The sequence below is a fragment of the Myxocyprinus asiaticus genome, chromosome 24 (genome assembly GCF_019703515.2).
Source record: "Myxocyprinus asiaticus isolate MX2 ecotype Aquarium Trade chromosome 24, UBuf_Myxa_2, whole genome shotgun sequence".
Lineage (NCBI taxonomy): Eukaryota > Metazoa > Chordata > Actinopteri > Cypriniformes > Catostomidae > Myxocyprinus > Myxocyprinus asiaticus.
The window spans coordinates 31532795-31548938 of NC_059367.1; the positions used below are offsets into that span (position 1 = coordinate 31532795).

General features: G+C 42.6%; 1 protein-coding gene across 1 annotated transcript in view; it reads left to right on the forward strand.

Annotated features, from left to right (window-relative positions):
* The window catches only part of sb:cb288 (uncharacterized), a 33044-nt gene extending 17852 nt beyond the window's left edge, over positions 1-15192 (forward strand). Inside the window, exons 4-5 of the mRNA XM_051653665.1 lie at positions 13317-13401; positions 13567-15192. Of these exons, the coding sequence (XP_051509625.1) occupies positions 13317-13401; positions 13567-13621 (140 nt within the window). The 3' untranslated portion in view covers positions 13622-15192. The remainder of the gene's footprint in view (positions 1-13316; positions 13402-13566) is intronic.
* Positions 15193-16144: the final 952 nt, after the last annotated feature.

The following is a 16144-nucleotide window of genomic DNA, read 5'->3' on the forward strand; positions in this document are numbered from 1 at the left end:
GAGCGCAAAATTTATTGTGAGGGAATGCAAACTATTGTAAGAGAATGCAAATCTTATTGCGAGGGAACACAAACTATTGTGAGAGAACGTAAAACTTATTGCGAGGGAACACAAACTATTGTGAGAGAACACAAAACTTATTGTGAGGGAACACAAACTATTGTGAGAGAAATTTAAATTTATTGCGAGGGAACGCAAACTATAATGAGAGAATCCAAAACTTAGTGCAAGGGAACGCAAAACGTATTGCGAGGGAACGCAAATTATAGTGAGAGAATCCAAAACTTATTGCGAGGAAATACAAAATATTGTGAGAGAATGCAAAACTTTTTGTGAGGGAACGCAAACTATTGTGAGAGAATGCAAAACTTTTTGTGAGGAAATACAAAATATTGTGAGAGAATGCAAAACTTTTTGTGAGGGAACGCAAATTATAGTGAGAGAATCCAAAACTTATTGCGAGGAAATACAAAATATTGTGAGAGAATGCAAAACTTTTTGTGAGGGAACGCAAACTATTGTGAGAGAATGCAAAACTTTTTGTGAGGGAATGCAAACTATTGTGAGAGAAATCTAAAGTTATTGCGAGGGAACGCAAATTATAGTGAGAGAATCCAAAACTTACTGCGAGGAAATACAAACTATTGTGAGAGAATGCAAAAATTTTTGCGAGGGAACGCAAACATTTGTGAGAGAATACAAAACTTATTGTGAGGGAATGCAAACTATTGTGAAAGAAAGCTAAACTTATTGCGAGGGAATGCAAACTATAGTGAGAGAATGCAAAACTTATTGCAAGGGAACGCAAACTATTGTGAGAGAACGCAAAACTTATTGCAAGGGAACACAAACTATTGTGAGAGAGCGCAAAACTTATTGTGAGGGAATGCAAATTATTGTAAGAGAATGCAAATCTTATTGCGAAGGAACACAAACTATTGTGAGAGAACGTAAAACTTATTGCGAGGGAACACAAACTATTGTGAGAGAACACAAAACTTATTGCGAGGGAACACAAATTATTGTGAGAGAAATTTAAATTTATTGCGAGGGAACGCAAACTATAATGAGAGAACCCAAAACTTATTGCGAGGGAACGCAAAACGTATTGTGAGGGAACGCAAATTATAGTGAGAGAATCCAAAACTTATTGCGAGGAAATACAAACTATTGTGAGAGAACACAAAACTTATTGTGAGGGAACGCAAACTATTGTGAGAGAATGCTAAACTTTTTGTGAGGGACTGCAAACTATTGTGAGAGAATTTCAAAACTTCTTGTGAGGGAATGCAAGCTATTGTGAGAGAAAGCTAAACTTATTGCGAGGGAACGCAAACTATAGTGAGAGAATGCAAAACTTATTGCGAGGAAATGCAATCTATTGTGAGAGAAATTTAAACTTATTGCAAGGGAACCCAAACTATTGTGAGAGAGCGCAAAACTTGTTGTGAGGGAACTCAAACTATTGTAAGAGAATGCAAATCTTATTGCGAGGGAACACAAACTATTGTGAGAGAATGCAAAACTGTATTGCGAGGGAACGCTAACTATTGTGAGAGAATACAAAACTTTTTGTGAGGGAATGCAAAGTTTTGTGAGAGAAAGTTAAACTTATTGCGAGGTAACGCAAACTATTGTGAGAGAATTTCAAAACTTATTGCGAGGTAACGCAAACTATTGTGAGAGAATTTCAAAACTTATTGTGAGGGAATGCAAACTATTGTGAGAGAAAGCTAAACTTATTGCGAGGGAACGCAAACTATAGTGAGAGAAATCTAAAGTTATTGCGAGGGAATGCAAATTATAGTGAGAGAATCCAAAACTTACTGCGAGGAAATACAAACTATTGTGAGAGAATGCAAAACTTTTTGCGAGGGAACGCAAACAATTGTGAGAGAAATCTAAAGTTATTGCGAGGGAATGCAAATTATAGTGAGAGAATCCAAAACTTACTGCGAGGAAATACAAACTATTGTGAGAGAATGCAAAACTTTTTGTGAGGGAACGCAAACTATTGTGAGAGAATGCAAAACTTTTTGTGAGGGAATGCAAACTATTGTGAGAGAAATCTAAAGTTATTGCGAGGGAACGCAAATTATAGTGAGAGAATCCAAAACTTACTGCGAGGAAATACAAACTATTGTGAGAGAATGCAAAAATTTTTGCGAGGGAACGCAAACATTTGTGAGAGAATACAAAACTTTTTGCGAGGGAATGCAAACTTTTGTGAGAGAAAGTTAAACTTATTGCGAGGTAACGCAAACTATTGTGAGAGAATTTCAAATCTTATTGCGAGGTAACGCAAACTATTGTGAGAGAATTTCAAAACTTATTGTGAGGGAATGCAAACTATTGTGAAAGAAAGCTAAACTTATTGCGAGGGAATGCAAACTATAGTGAGAGAATGCAAAACTTATTGCAAGGGAACGCAAACTATTGTGAGAGAACGCAAAACTTATTGCAAGGGAACACAAACTATTGTGAGAGAACGCAAAACTTATTGTGAGGGAATGCAAACTATTGTAAGAGAACGCAAATCTTATTGCGAGGGAACACAAACTATTGTGAGAGAACGCAAAACTTATTGCGAGGGAACACAAACTATTGTGAGAGAACACAAAACTTATTGCGAGGGAACACAAACTATTGTGAGAGAAATTTAAACTTATTGCGAGGGAACGCAAACTATAATGAGAGAACCCAAAACTTATTGCGAGGGAACGCAAAACGTATTGTGAGGGAACGCAAATTATAGTGAGAGAATCCAAAACTTATTGCGAGGAAATACAAACTATTGTCAGAGAACACAAAACTTTTTGTGAGGGAACGCAAACTATTGTGAGAGAATGCTAAACTTTTTGTGAGGGACTGCAAACTATTGTGAGAGAATTTCAAAACTTCTTGTGAGGGAATGCAAGCTATTGTGAGAGAAAGCTAAACTTATTGCGAGGGAACGCAAACTATAGTGAGAGAATGCAAAACTTATTGCGAGGAAATGCAATCTATTGTGAGAGAAATTTAAACTTATTGCAAGGGAACCCAAACTATTGTGAGAGAACGCAAAACTTATTGTGAGGGAACTCAAACTATTGTGAGAGAATGCAAATCTTATTGCGAGGGAACACAAACTATTGTGAGAGAATGCAAAACTGTATTGCGAGGGAACGCTAACTATTGTGAGAGAATACAAAACTTTTTGTGAGGGAATGCAAAGTTTTGTGAGAGAAAGTTAAACTTATTGCGAGGTAACGCAAACTATTGTGAGAGAATTTCAAAACTTATTGCGAGGTAACGCAAACTATTGTGAGAGAATTTCAAAACTTATTGTGAGGGAATGCAAACTATTGTGAGAGAAAGCTAAACTTATTGCGAGGGAACGCAAACTATAGTGAGAGAAATCTAAAGTTATTGCGAGGGAATGCAAATTATAGTGAGAGAATCCAAAACTTACTGCGAGGAAATACAAACTATTGTGAGAGAATGCAAAACTTTTTGCGAGGGAACGCAAACAATTGTGAGAGAAATCTAAAGTTATTGCGAGGGAATGCAAATTATAGTGAGAGAATCCAAAACTTACTGCGAGGAAATACAAACTATTGTGAGAGAATGCAAAACTTTTTGCGAGGGAACGCAAACAATTGTGAGAGAATTCAAAACTTTTTGTGAGGGAATGCAAACTATTGTGAGAGAAAGCTAAACTTATTGCGAGGGAACGCAAACTATAGTGAGAGAATGCAAAACTTATTGCAAGGGAACGCAAACTATTGTGAGAAAATGCAAAACTTATTGCAAGGGAACGCAAACTATTGTGAGAGAGCGCAAAATTTATTGTGAGGGAATGCAAACTATTGTAAGAGAATGCAAATCTTATTGCGAGGGAACACAAACTATTGTGAGAGAACGTAAAACTTATTGCGAGGGAACACAAACTATTGTGAGAGAACACAAAACTTATTGTGAGGGAACACAAACTATTGTGAGAGAAATTTAAATTTATTGCGAGGGAACGCAAACTATAATGAGAGAATCCAAAACTTAGTGCAAGGGAACGCAAAACGTATTGCGAGGGAACGCAAATTATAGTGAGAGAATCCAAAACTTATTGCGAGGAAATACAAAATATTGTGAGAGAATGCAAAACTTTTTGTGAGGGAACGCAAACTATTGTGAGAGAATGCAAAACTTTTTGTGAGGGAATGCAAACTATTGTGAGAGAAATCTAAAGTTATTGCGAGGTAACGCAAACTATTGTGAGAGAATTTCAAATCTTATTGCGAGGTAACGCAAACTATTGTGAGAGAATTTCAAAACTTATTGTGAGGGAATGCAAACTATTGTGAAAGAAAGCTAAACTTATTGCGAGGGAATGCAAACTATAGTGAGAGAATGCAAAACTTATTGCAAGGGAACGCAAACTATTGTGAGAGAACGCAAAACTTATTGCAAGGGAACACAAACTATTGTGAGAGAGCGCAAAACTTATTGTGAGGGAATGCAAACTATTGTAAGAGAATGCAAATCTTATTGCGAAGGAACACAAACTATTGTGAGAGAACGTAAAACTTATTGCGAGGGAACACAAACTATTGTGAGAGAACACAAAACTTATTGCGAGGGAACACAAATTATTGTGAGAGAAATTTAAATTTATTGCGAGGGAACGCAAACTATAATGAGAGAACCCAAATCTTATTGCGAGGGAACGCAAAACGTATTGTGAGGGAACGCAAATTATAGTGAGAGAATCCAAAACTTATTGCGAGGAAATACAAACTATTGTGAGAGAACACAAAACTTTTTGTGAGGGAACGCAAACTATTGTGAGAGAATGCTAAACTTTTTGTGAGGGACTGCAAACTATTGTGAGAGAATTTCAAAACTTCTTGTGAGGGAATGCAAGCTATTGTGAGAGAAAGCTAAACTTATTGCGAGGGAACGCAAACTATAGTGAGAGAATGCAAAACTTATTGCGAGGAAATGCAATCTATTGTGAGAGAAATTTAAACTTATTGCAAGGGAACCCAAACTATTGTGAGAGAGCGCAAATCTTATTGTGAGGGAACTCAAACTATTGTAAGAGAATGCAAATCTTATTGCGAGGGAACACAAACTATTGTGAGAGAATGCAAAACTTATTGCGAGGGAACACAAACTATTGTGAGAGAACACAAAATGTATTGCGAGGGAACGCAAATTATAGTGAGAGAATCCAAAACTTATTGCGAGGAAATACAAATTATTGTGAGAGAATGCAAAACTTTTTGCGAGGGAATGCAAATTATTGTGAGAGAATGCAAAATTTATTGCGAGGGAACGAAAACTATAGTGAGAGAATGCAAAACTTATTGCGAGGAAATGCAAACTATTGTGAGAGAACGCAAAACTTATTGCAAGGGAACGCAAACTATTGTGAGAGAGCGCAAAACTTATTGCGAGGGAATGCAAACTATTGTGAGAGAACGCAAAACTTATTGCGAGGGAATGCAAAACTACTGCGAGTTAACGCAATCTATTGTGAGAGAACGCAAAACTTATTGCGAGGGAATGCAAACTATTGTGAGAGAATGCAAAACTTAGTGCGAGGATACAAAAGCTATTGCGAGGGAGAGCAAAACTTATTGCGATGGCACTCAAAACTATTGCGAGTTAACGCAATCTATTGTGAGAGAACGCAAAACTTATTGTGAGGGAACAAAAATGTATTGTGAGGTAACGCAAACTGTTGTAAGAAAACGCAAAACTTATTGCGAAGGAACGTAAGCTATTGCGAGGGCATGCAAAACGTATTGCAAGTGTATGCAAAAATATTGCGAGGGAACTCAAAACTATTTCAGAAAAAAAATTCCCTTCCTGTCCCCTAAGGGGCTCCGTAACATAGCTCCTGCCAGACAGCGTGCTCTTTGCACTATTTGCTTTTTGTTACTATTTACACTTAGCGTAAATGTAACATTTTAATGTAAATGCAATACTTATTGTAAGTAGCATCTACCTTTTCTTTTTCTAGCTTAATATCCTGTTTATTTTTTAAATAAGTCAGAAATTGGAATTAAAATGAGTTGCTAATGTCTTTTCATGTTGGCTTTAATGTAGACCTCATGCTGTTCAGAAAGATATGTTTGTTTGCTGACTGCTCGTAACGGCGTAGCCTGATTGTCACTGGTTTGGCTGATTTGACTTGTCGTGCCTCTTTTATTGCTGACTTCCTCACACTCTTTCAATGCCTCTTTCCCATGAGTCCTACTCTGTGCATAATCTATTCATCTCTAAGTGCGAGATTTATGCATGTTTTACATGCTTTTTATATCTGCTGATCCCTTCTCGCAATTGTCAGTCTGACGAAACTCCCCTCTGCTCTGACTGGAGGGTTTGTTCACCGTGTTTTGTGTGACTCTCATATGGCTTATGCTTCCAAAACATGTCCTGTCAAAACAAAAGCTTTGGGCATCTGATTTATTTTTGATTTATTTTTGACCTCTCCACTCTTTTATATTAATACATACCTTTCTGTTGTTGACATTTTTATAATTCTGTGTTCTGAGAAGTGGAAATCAAGCGTGAAATCAATCATTTGATTTCACAACTTGTATGCCCTTCTCCCTGGAAGATATGACAAGTGTTGTTTATTAATATCAGTCACCATGAATTCCTAAGAAACACCATGTTTATACTCTACATTCCTGGAAAGATTATACTGGTTCCCTATCTGTAACTCACTTGACGTTGTGTCGATGTAGTGACACTAGGGGTCACTCTTGGGAGCCCCAAACACCTCTGATTTTGAAAAAACGCCAATGGGAATTGGCGAGTGGAATTTGTATGCCACTACCCCGGACATACGGTTATAAAAGGAGCTGGCATGCATCCACTCATTCAGATTTTCTCTTTGGAGCCGAGCGGTTGTGTTCAGCGAGCTGAATTACTCTGCCGATCCATTCACCTCGAAAAGCTGTCAGATTTATGGTGCATTACAGCGGCTTCTCCTCCTCTTGCACTGGTGAAGTGCAGAGAACGCCCCTGGGTGCTTCAGCAGCTAAAAGAGTATAGTCTTCCTACTAAAAGAGTATATTTTCCCTTCTAAAAGAGTGGCATTAACAGAGAGCGTCTTTTTAAAGATGCCTCTCTGTTTGTGTGTATTTCCTGGTTGCGGTCGTTACCTCTCCGCTTCCGATAGCCACGATCACGGTCTTACGTGCTTGGGCGCTGCCTACGCGGAGACAGCATTCATGGACGGGTCATGTTCTCACTGCGAGAGCGTGACCATGGCAATGTTGCTGTCACAGTTTTTCCCTCATTAGAAGGAAAGACCACCCCAGCAGCTCCCCGCCTCGGTCCTTCTACCTACAGGTTTGAGGCCGCGTTGGTTAGCACTGGGGGCGATTTGGGGACCCCAATGGGAGCCACTTCACCGGGTAACTCCCCACGGACATCCCATTCCCCAGTAAGCTCGTTTGCCCTGCTGGGATGAGACCACCGGCTTGTCTCAGGGCGAGTTCACGATGAGCTCTCGATTGCAGCATCGGAGAGCGGGCTGTCCAGTCTGACGCTGAGGACTCAACTGGGCTCCCACCTTCGGGTGCGGTTGCCCAGTCACAGCCTGACACGCAGCTGGCAGCCATGCTTGCCCGGGCGGCTGCGTGTGTCGGGCTGGAGTAGAACCCTCCACCCCCCCTGAACCCTCGCAGCCTGACGATTGGTTCCTGGGCCCGGAGCACCGCTCACGGCCGCGCCACGCCCCGGTCCCGTTCTTCCCGAAGGTGCATGAGGAGCTCACGAGGTCGTGGCGGGCACCTTTTCACTGCCTGGACCCAGTCTCTGAGCTCCTCTGCTCTCACTACCCTCGATGGTGGGGCTGCCAGGGGGTACTTGGCGATATCCCAGATGGATAAGGCGGTTGCGGTGCACCTGTGCCTGCAAAACGCCGCCACCTGGTGGGGCTGCCTGAGACCCCTGTCCAGCACCTGTAGGGTTACATAGCCTCTGGCGACTAAGGCCTGCGGTGCCACTGGACAGGCCATCTCCACCCTGCACGCCATGGCTCTCCTGCAAGTGCACCAAGCCAAGGTGCTAAGAGAACTGCATGAGGGTAGTTCTGACCCGGGATTGATGCAGGAGCTGCACTCGGTGACCGACCTTGCTCTCCAGGTGACGAAGGTCACGGCGCGGACTCTCGGGCAGGCGATGTCCACCCTGGTGGTCCAGGAGCGCCACCTATGGTTCAACTTGGTCGAAATGTGGGAAGATGACAAGGTTCCTTGACACCCCCGTCTCCCAGGTCAGCCTGTTCGGCGACACCATCGAGGACTTCACCCAGCAGTTCTTGGTAGTGAAACAGCAGACGGAGGCTATTCAGCACATCCTGCATCGGCACGGTTAAAGACCTCGCACCTCATCTGCTCGTCACCAAGTGCGTCCTCCTGCCGCAACAACATCGGCTCCGCCGCAGCCTGCCCCCGTGGCCTGGCCCCGGCAAGGAGCCACCCGCAGGAAGCAGATGCCACCCGTCTCACGGCCGGCCGCCGTGAACCCGAGGAAGGCTTCGAAGCGCCCCTGAGACAGGTGACCCAGGCACGTGGAGACCAGCTGCAGGCCTTGAGATGGTAAGCAGACCACTCCATCCCCCGGTGGAGGGCCGGGAGGAGAATCCTTTGCCTTTTCTTTGATTCGCCACATGCCCGAAGGGCTGCGGCACCTACACATTCAGAAAAAGAGTGGTTTCCTCAATCCCTGGGTCACATATCCAGTGCTCACGGCCGTCATTATCATGGCCACCATTCCTTTATGGCAGGTATGGCGCTCCAGGGGCGGCCCCCCTAGCTGTGGCACAAACACGCCCACGCCAGGCCGGTTCTGATGGACTGTGGGAACGACATTCCTCCTCCCCCCTCCCTGACCGGCCCTATGGTGGGTATCCGAAGCCAGGTAAGTGCTTCGATGTTCCCAGACTCAGCACGGCCACGAAGTCGGGGCTCCAGCCCCCTTGACGTGATGCCTCAGGCTCCAGCCCGTTGCGAGGCCCCACCCGCCGGTACGTCCGACACGATTGTCCCCTTGGTCCCCCTCACTCGGAGCTTGGGGGCGTGGCTCGCACTCCCCAACCCGTCGCAGTGGTTGATCAGGACCGTCCGACTCAGCTATGCGATTCAGTTCACCAGGCGCCCACCCAGGTTCAACGGCATCTGCTTCGGTGAAGGGCGAGAATGCCACTACTCTGCATGCGAAGATCGCTACCCATCTGCGGAAGGTGGTCATTACGCCGGTCTGTCACCGCTTCTTCAGCCCTTGGACCAACCTAGCATTTCTACGGGCAGGGGTTCCCCTAGTTGTTGGCTCAAGTTGTTGGCAGTACTGCTTGCCCTGCGGAGGCTCCGGCCGTTGATCCAGGGCAAGCATATGTTGGTCCGGACAGACAACACGATGACGGTAGCGTACATCAACCACCAAGGCGACCTAAGCTCCTGTTGCATGTCACAACTCGCCCGCCTTCTCCTCCTCTGGAGTCAGCAGTGCCTCAAGTCGCTGTGAGCCACTCACATCCCGGGCGACCTCAACACCGCAGCGGACATGCTGTCATGACAGGTTACGCTCAGGGGAGAGTGGAGGCTCCACCCACAGGTGGTCCAGCTGATTTGGAGTCGATTCGGTCAAGCACAGGTAGACCTGTTTGCTTCCTGGGAATCCTTCCACTGCCCACTATGGGACGCCCTGACCGAGGCACCCCTCGGTATAGACGCGCTGGCACACAGCTGGCCCCCGGGACTACGCAAATATGCGTTTCCCCCAGTGAGCCTACTTGTACAGACCCTGTGCAAGGTCAGGGAGGACGAGGAGCAGGTCGTCCTTGTAGCACCCTACTGGCCCACCCAGCTGTGGTTCTCGGACCTCACCCTCCTCACAACAGCACCCCCAGTGAATTCCCCTGAGGAAGGACCTTCTTTCTCAGGGACGGGGCACCATCTGGCACCCGCGACCAGACCTCTGGAATCTCCATATCTGGCCCTTGGACGGGTGGTAGACATGATCACTCAGTCTAGGGCTCCCTCTACGAGGCGTTCGTATGCCTTGAAGTGGCGTCTGTTTGCTAAATGGTGTTCTTCCTGATGCGAAGACCCCCAGAGATGGTCGGATCGGTGCTTTTCTTCCTGCAGGAGAGGCTGGAGGGACGGCTGTTCCCCTCCACCTTGAAGGTGTATGTAGCTGCCATTTCGGCACATCACGATGCAGTAGATGGTAAATATTTGGGGAAGCACGACTTGATTATCTGTTTCCTGAGAGGCGCTAGGAGGTTGAATCCCCCCAGACCGCGCCTCTTCCCCTCGTAGGACCTCTCAGTAGTCCTTCGGGGTCTACGGGGAGCTCCCTTCGAGCCCCTGGACTCAGTTGAGCTTAAGGCACTCTCTTTGAAGACTGCCCTCCTGACTGCCTTCACTTCCATCAAGAGGGTAGGGAACCTGCAGGCGTTCTCTGTCAGCGAAACGTGCCTGGAGTTCGGTCTGGGCTACTCTCACGTGATCCTGAGACCCCGACCGGGCTATGTGCCCAAGGTTCCCACGACCCCGTTTAGGGATCAGGTGGTGAACCTGCAAGCGCTGCCCCAGGAGGAGGCAGACCCAGCCTTGCCGTTGCTGTGTCTGGTGTGTGCTTTATGCATCTATTTGGATCACACGCAGAGCTTTAGAAGCTCAGAGCAGCTCTTTGTTTGCTTCGGAGGTCAGCGGAAAGGGAGCGCTGTCTCCAAACAGAGGATGCCCACTGGGTCATTGACGCCATCATGATGGCATATCACGCTCAGGACATGCTGTCCCCCGTAGGGCTACAAGCCCACCCTACTAGGAGTGTGGCGGCCTCCTGGGCCCTGACCAATGGCGCCTCTTTTGCAGACATCTGCAGAGCAGCGGGCTGGGCAACACCCAACACCTTTGCGAGGTTCTACAATCTCCGGGTTGAGCCGGTCTCGTCCCGTGTATTGTCAGGTACGAGCAGGTAAGTTCCGGGACAACTGGCTGGGTGTACAGCTTGCGCATAGCGCCTTTCCCCTCCCCTGAGGTGAAGATGTGCTCTTTGACTCCCAGTCGTGTTCACAAAGTTGTGATCCCTGGATGACTTTCCTCCTTAGCCCTGTGGCAGACGAGTTTGTGGAGAAACTCGCTGCCGGCCAGTACATGTGCTAACTAAGTGCTGTACTGGGGTAGGTGCTCCACATGCGCTGGTTCCCCATAGGTGACCACATGTGATACATCTTCCACTAAATCGTTCCTCTGCCCCCGGTCACCGTGTTTGTAGAGCTCCTCCCCCCTCGGGTAGGACCTACCATGGTAGACACATATGACCCCCAGTCAGTAAACAAATTCCACTCTTTTTAGGGAGAAATTGCCAATTGCCTGGGCCTCTATATTTCAAATGGTTAGGTAAGGGTAAAATAATAATAATTAAAAAATTATAATAATTATTTCTGTAATAAAATAATTAATTATTAAAAGTGATTATTCCTGATTAATTGCATTTAATTATTCAGTTGTTTAAAGGGATAGTTCACCCAAAAAATTTAAATTCTCTCATCATTTACTCACCCTCATGTCATCTCAGATGTGTATGACTTTCTTTTTTCCGCTGAACACAAATAAAGACTTTTAGAAAGATATCTCAGTTCTGTAGGTCCATACAATGCAAGTGAATGGTGGCCAGAACTCCAAAAACTCCAAAAAGCAGATTAAGTCAGCATATACATAATCCATAAGAATCTAGTGGTTTGATCAATGTCTTCTGAAGCGGTCCAGTTGGTTTTGGGTGAGAACAGACCAAAATGTATGTCCTTTTTCACTGTATATCTTGACAGCAATCTCCTTGGCGATCATGATTTCAAGCTCAATTACACTTCCTTCAGTGCCATCTAGCGCTTTGTGCATGCATCATGCATGGAAGTGTAATCAAGCTTGAAATCATGACTTTATCTCCTTTTTCGACCTTTTGGAGTTCTGCTCACCATTCTTTTGCATTTTATAGACCTACATAGCTGAGATAGTCTTCTAAAAATCTTTGTGTTCAGCAGAAGAAAGAAAGTCATGCACATCTGGGATGGCATGAGGGTGAGTAAATAATAAGAGAATTTTCATTTTTGGGTGAACCTTTAAGGAAGGAAAATATAATAATGTGTAATTGTTGGGTTCGTCAATATATGTGGATGACACACATAATTTATATAATATATATTTATTGTGTTACAGTCCTGGCCATAAACATTTCTGACTGATTTAGGTGTTGGCCTGCAGTATAACTCAATAAACATGGATCACCATGTGTAACTGATTTTTAGATGTAGAAAGTGACAAAGAAAGTGTGATGGAGGCTTTTTTTCTGTCAGAGCAAAGGTTCACTGTCATGTGCTCATGGCTTTGTTACTTATGTTAAGCTGTGCATATAAAGGACTCTCTGCATTAGTCATTTTCTCTATTGAATCAGAATTTCTCTCTCTTATCTGTTCTTTTTTTTTTTAAAAAGAAATACTTGAAAGAAAATAGGTGACCATTATCATCCATTCGTATAAATTCAGAAGTCTTTTTCGTTCATTTGAGTTGTGTTAAAAAACTAAAAGCTGTGAGTGGTTTGTAAAAGGAGAGAGACAGAGTCAGGGTTTGAATAAAAAGAAACATTTCCCCTAGATAATGCATGAATGCAGCGTGCAACAGCATGTGGAATAGAAAGCGTTAACACTGAAAGTGTAAAACCTCTCTAGGTTGAACAGAGAAGCTTGGTTAGTTTCTGCTGACAAACGTAAGTGGTTTTTTTTTCCAGCCTCTTCACTAACATGCCCAAACTGGTTTCCATGTCTTCACTGGAATTTTCCTTCTCCCTATGCCTGTTCCCTCTTACCATTACAATCACAGCACTGCTGTCCTCTTCAAAACCTGCCTTTTATACAAGTTCACATTTAATCCCACACTTCTCCATAAACACATTATAGCTTTGGGTCAGTCTCCTTGATGAAAAGCATTCACAGAAGCCAAACTGATTGCTCTTCCTCATGTAGTCATGTAGGTTTAAGCCCATGACCTTTTATAGCTTGCAGGCCTTGCATGTGCCAAATAGTAAGTGTTTCATAATTTTGGCCTCATGAGATCACCAAAGTGGCCGTTACATTTTAAGTGGAAAGTACGTGATTTGATCCTATAATTCTTGATTCTGCCTCAGATGAAACCAACACGACAAAACTGTGGCACTTCATGCCTTCATATGTCGGTCTAAGTCTGCATTGGGAAAACATAACAAGACCCCAAATAACAGTGTAACAGGTGTATATGTGTGTTTGCTTTTGTTCACAGGTGCAATAGCTGCAGCAGTATTCATAGGCTTTCTATTAGCCCTATATGCTGTTCTTTGGAAATGCATGGTTACACAGCCTAAAAGGTATCAACTGTTTTTCTTTTTACAGGGCTATTTTTTGAGTGATTTAAAATGTATATATTTTATATCTCTCTGTCTGTCTTATAAATGTACTTAATATAAATATACTTTTAAAATATTGTATATAGTTTAATATTTATGCTTCGTCCTATTCTCTGTCTGTGTTAGGAGGAAAAAAAGAACAAGTTTGAAAGTTCGTGAACAGAGGTCTTTTATGTGCTGACCTCAGGGAAGGAAGTCTCCCTGTCCAGCAGAGAGCCTCAGAAACTGATTTATGTCAGAAATTCACCTGCAGTGTATTAGCACACTTACACACTGTGTTTGGTCTTATAACTTACACTGGTTTAAGTAATGGACCATTTCATGGATAATGGACCAGGATGCCTCTGCTTTAGAGTTCTACATAATCATCAGAAAAGCAATGTCTGCTGTGTTTCATAAGTCATCCGTCAGGTTCTTTGTCTGTCTGCTTAGCTGATCAGCACATATTGTCCATGTTTGGCAATGGTCATGGATGAAAAGTGGGAATAAACGGAATCTTTGCATATATTCTGTGTATATAAAGGAAACTACAAACCAAAAGATGTGCTCTTGTGGAATGTATGGTTAGATTACTTGCTTGTGTTGTATTAAGGATGCATAAAAATTGCAACAAGCTTAATGTCCACTAGATGGCAGAGGGATCTATATTTTTACCTTGGTGAAACATGATCGCCCAAGATATCCCGTAAAGTCTTTATAGGCTTATATCTTTATAGTGTTTAAAATATGGGGACATTTATTTTATCGTTGTTAGCTATGCTAATGAATGCATGACCTTTATCATAAATTCTAAGAGCCTTGGCCCTTGTTGTCCTCCAAACATCCCCTTTGACCATAGTGAACTATGCACCAGTTGAGTGAGTGAGTTCATGTGTGCAATTTCCTATACACAGCAGTATTGACCACAGAGCAGCAGAATTCTGGGTTAAAGTTTCAATGTCTTTGTCTACGTGTGTACGTGTGAATGAATGTGAGAAAGGGTGTCGCAGATTGCTGGTTTCTATTGCAGGTGGGTTTTTTTTTTGGCCTTCTCTACTGTTGTGTATTATATTTTTATTCTTTTTATGTGTCTTGTGTGTGTGTGTACTTTTCTGTGCAACATGTCACTTATTTCAGTGGTTTCCATTGTTCTTATTCGATTGTCCTTTTATTTTGGATTTTAATGTTAAAGGAATAGTTCACCCATTCTGTCAACATTTACTCACCCTCATGCTGTTCCAAGACTGTATGACTTTCTTTCTTGTGTAGAACACAAAAGGAGATGCTGGGCAGAATGTTAGCCTCAGTCCCCCACTGTCATTGTTTGGAAAGATGCAATGAATGTCAGTGGCGACTGATGCTAACATTCTGCTTAAAATCTATTTTGTGTTCCATGGAAGCAAGAAAGTCAAGTTTGGAACAACATGAGGTTGATTAAATATTTTAGGTGAACTTTCTCTTTATATATTAAATTCCTTTTTGTCGCTGTATAAATCTTCATTTTTCATGGCACAGATGTTTGATATGTTATGAATTGTAGCACGCTAGTATCGATGCCTGTAAATGTGAACTGTGACTTGCTGACACCTTGATGTAAAATGACTTTATCACATTGTACAAGCACAACAGTTGTTTTAATGGTAGTTTTATCAAAGTTTTTGTAGCTTTAAAACTTGCTAGATAATTTTATATTTCTGTGAGGTCATAATAATTGTACTGTTCATTTCATCCTCATAATTGTCTGCATAAGAAATAAAAGAATATTTCACTTAATGTGTCTTTTGCCAATTTGTACAGTGTTTGAATGTATTGCAGTTCTGCTGTTAAATTGTTTACTCTCCAATAAATATACAGCTTTTTTTTTTCACATAGTATTTACATTATTGCCTCAGAAATGGGATTGCCTACACATGATCTGTATTTACATTGGTACCTTTTTACAGACTGATGATGAATTTCTGCCTTAATATACCAGTGTAAATCTTGCAAACTTTTTATTTTCAATGTTTTTATTATTTAATGTATTTTATTTCACTATACTTTCTCTTATAATACCCTAGTATTTATTTTTTAATTTATTTTTTAAGTTAAGTGCTGCAGTGTTGTTTCAAATACAGCTGCTGAGGTAGTCACAGTAAATTTGGCATCTTTTCTCTCTTCTGACTCTCTTCTCGCTCAAGGGCGTAGATGAACTCCTGAATCTATGCATCTGCTTCCACTTTCCAAATCCGGAAGTGTGAAATGGGTCCATAAACTATTTCTAAAAGTAGTAACAAACTACAATACTTCAGGTAAATGGTATTTCTTGTAGTCCTTTTTAGTTTAACCTATAGAGCTGTTCAGCCGTGACATCAATTTGTAGGTAAACCCAGAAGTCAAACTCGGCACGGTTTCCCTCTGGATTTTCCTATGGGTTTTTATAATGGGGTTTTTCAACTTATCTGTAAAATAAGGTCTGTGGTACACATTACTTGACGATACATGGAGGTTTTGATCTACAACATAAATTACACGCAGTCATACATCAAACGTGAATTTTGAAGCCGCCGCGTGTTTGAAAACAAAAGTATATAATTCAATAAGACTTTAAAATTCACGTTTGAGGTATAAAAGTGTGTAATTTATGTTTTAGAACAAAACGTCCACGTGTCGTCAAGTAATTTTACCACAGACCTTATTTTTCTCATAAGTTCAAAAACCCCATTATTAAACCCCACAGAAAAAT